This window comes from Metopolophium dirhodum, chromosome 1, assembly GCF_019925205.1.
Source record: "Metopolophium dirhodum isolate CAU chromosome 1, ASM1992520v1, whole genome shotgun sequence".
NCBI classification, from domain to species: Eukaryota; Metazoa; Arthropoda; class Insecta; order Hemiptera; family Aphididae; genus Metopolophium; species Metopolophium dirhodum.
Window position 1 is genome coordinate 105,833,919 of NC_083560.1, and position 3,052 is coordinate 105,836,970.

Here is a 3,052-nt window from a genome sequence, read left to right on the forward strand (position 1 = left end):
CGTAAACCTCGTGGATTAAATGAACTCAACAGAAAGCCACAGGGTTTAGACTTTTTCTGATTTATACTGGTCCTGTGGTTTTAAATTATATTATATTTAAGTTGATAAAATATGTTATTTCAACTTTTTATGCCTGATTGTGACAATATTTATTTTTGTAGATAAACATAAACGGTATACTAGCCAACTTATAAACTATTGTAGTATTCTACCTTAGACCATACAATTGTAAATTTGTATAATATATTATTAGCCCACACAACATTTGTCAATCATAAATATTGTATTATAGGGAATACGGACATCCGGCCGAATCCAAACGGCCGACGGCTATATAGGCCGACAGTCAGATAGCCGAAACTATTTTAGCCGACAAGGTCAAAAGGCCGACACTACGAAAAGCCGACACTAAAATAAATTAAGTATAAGCTATACATTTTCAATTCGATAACGTAGTGTTGTCTTTTGTTGTAATAATGTTATCGATAACTTATCGAAATTTAACGATACCTAATACCTATAGCCTGTAATCTACAGTGGGTATTGCTATTGCATGTTCATAAATACTGTTTCAGTTGATTCGTAACCACGCCGCGTCTTTGCATTCATTTTTGTGTCGTTGTTTAATTTAATTTATGTATTTGCATTAAATAATTATGGAATATAAAATTGAAATTTTTGGTACAAAATTATTAATTGACAATTTTATCATGATTAAAAACAAAAACCGTAACAATAAATATTATTGGGAATGTGAAAAGAGGAAACATACTAAACGGCATAATAGTAATAATGAATATTGTAATGCAAGAGCAGTAACAATTCTTGTTGATGGTAATCATATTGTTAAAGATAATTCTTTTTTAAATCACAACCATGGGCCTGACCCATGCCGATTGTTGGTAAAGAAAAACATAAAATATATTGTTTCAAAAGCTCTGTCTTCGAGAGATAAACCTTCGCAAATAATACAGGAAGCAACGAGTCGCATCCCCGTCAATTCTCAGCCATACATGCCATCAGTTGAAGCAACGCGAAAAATTATTTCACGGTGTAGAAAACATCAGAATCCACCAGAACCAACAAGTCTTTCACAAATAGATATTCCTCTTAACTTATGTAAGTCTTTTAATGGTCAAACATTTTTACTAAAAGAAAGTACTATTGAGAGTCACAAAATATATATTTTTTCTACTAAAGATGAAATATCAAAACTTGTCAATGCCAATTATTGGGTTATGGATGGTACATTTAAAACTGTGCCAAGTATATTTTTACAAATGTACACCATACATGCACCTGTTGGTGGAAATAATTCTAGAATTTTGCCATTAGTATATGTTTTAATGACCAGTAAACAACAATGTTGTTACGAACGTTTATTCGAAGACCTAATATCAATTTGTGATGATTTCGGTTTCGATGTTTCACCAAAATGTATTATAACAGATTTCGAAAAAGCTGCAATTAATGCAGCTAATAAAGTATTTCCAGAATGCCAACAAAAAGGGTGTTTTTTTCATTTAGGCCAAAATATTTGGCGAAAAATCCAGTCTAGTGGATTGGCTACTAAATATGGAGAAAATGAAGAATTTAGTTTACAACTTCGATGTATGTGGTCACTTGCATTTTTACACCCATCAGATATACCTAATGCTTTTGATCAATTGAAAGATTCATTACCCTATGACATTCAAAATTACTTTGAAGAAAATTACGTGCATGGAAAAGTACGAAGGAAATTTAGAAATGGAATAGTATCTCGATATGAGCCATTGTTTCCACCATCATTTTGGTCAATACATTTCAATCATGAAAACAATATTCCAAGGACACAAAACAAAGTCGAAGCATGGCACAAAAGATGGAAAGTATTAGTAGGAGCTGATCACGTTGGGGTGTATCGTATAATTGAGGAAATGAGAAAAGAGCAACAACACGTTGTGGGTAAGATAAGTTCACGAATAAAAATATTCTACTAATATTACAATAAAATATAATTTATTTATACATACATTTTGATTCCAGGGCAAATTCAAATTATTTTATCCGGACAAGCAAGGCCAAAACAAAGTTCAAAGTACGTAAAACGTCAAAACCAAATTCAAACTATTCTAAATGATAAAGAAAACAGAACAACCCTCGAGACAATAAGAGGTATTGCATACAATTTGCACTATTAATTTTTATTTATTAACATTTAACTATATAACATAATTATCAATTATAATTTTATAAACTATTAGTATTTTTTATTTTTTATGTATAAATATCAAATTTTTTAATTTTTAAAACATATTAGGAATATAAAATGTACTCAATAATAATTTATTAGTATTTTTTATTTTTATGTATAAATATCAAATTTTTTAATTTTTAAAACATATTAGGAATATAAAATGTACTTATAATTATTAACAATACACTAAATTTTATTTTTAAGAATAAGTATCACCTATATATATATATCTGTGTGTGTGCATAATTTACCTATCTCAACATAAAATTACTTAATCGGCCATTTAATATGTCGGCCTAATGCGTGTCGGCCTATAAATTTGTCGGCCATTTAGTATGTCGGCCTATTGCGTGTCAGCCAAATGTCTGTCGACCAAATGTCTGTCGGCCGATTGTACCACACCCGTATTATAGGTACCTAGTCTGCGCGCCCGAGCAAGCGGACGGAACAGCCAAAGGACTATTCGGTTATGCCCGAGAACAATGATGGTCCTATTTTTTTTGTTGGCAAATTTACATGCACGGTCAGGTTGGAGTGGATAGGCAACATAATTAACGCACCAAGACGACGGAAATTAATAGGACTTTACGTACAACTAGAGAAACAGGTTTTTTTTTATGGAAACGGGGCCCTGTGGTCGATTTGGTCTGACTCAATGTCCACGCGGTACAAAAACAATAATTGTGGATTCCCTTCAGAAATTAGTAAGACAGGTAAAACGATGTCTGGCTTGTCTGTGAGTAATGCAACTATACGACATGGCGTTTTCTTTTCTTTATGTTAAAATTTAAAATGTACAATAAATACCAAAAC

The 3,052-nt window shown here is 31.6% G+C and overlaps 1 protein-coding gene across 1 annotated transcript; it reads left to right on the top strand.

Moving 5' to 3' along the window:
* The first annotated feature begins 298 nt into the window (after positions 1–298).
* Positions 299–2,638, top strand: LOC132935151 (uncharacterized). The gene is made up of 2 exons (XM_061001616.1): positions 299–1,947; positions 2,029–2,638. The coding sequence occupies exons 1-2, from the start codon at positions 657–659 to the stop codon at positions 2,181–2,183; spliced, it is 1,446 nt and encodes a 481-aa protein (XP_060857599.1). The 5' UTR covers positions 299–656; the 3' UTR covers positions 2,184–2,638.
* Positions 2,639–3,052: the final 414 nt, after the last annotated feature.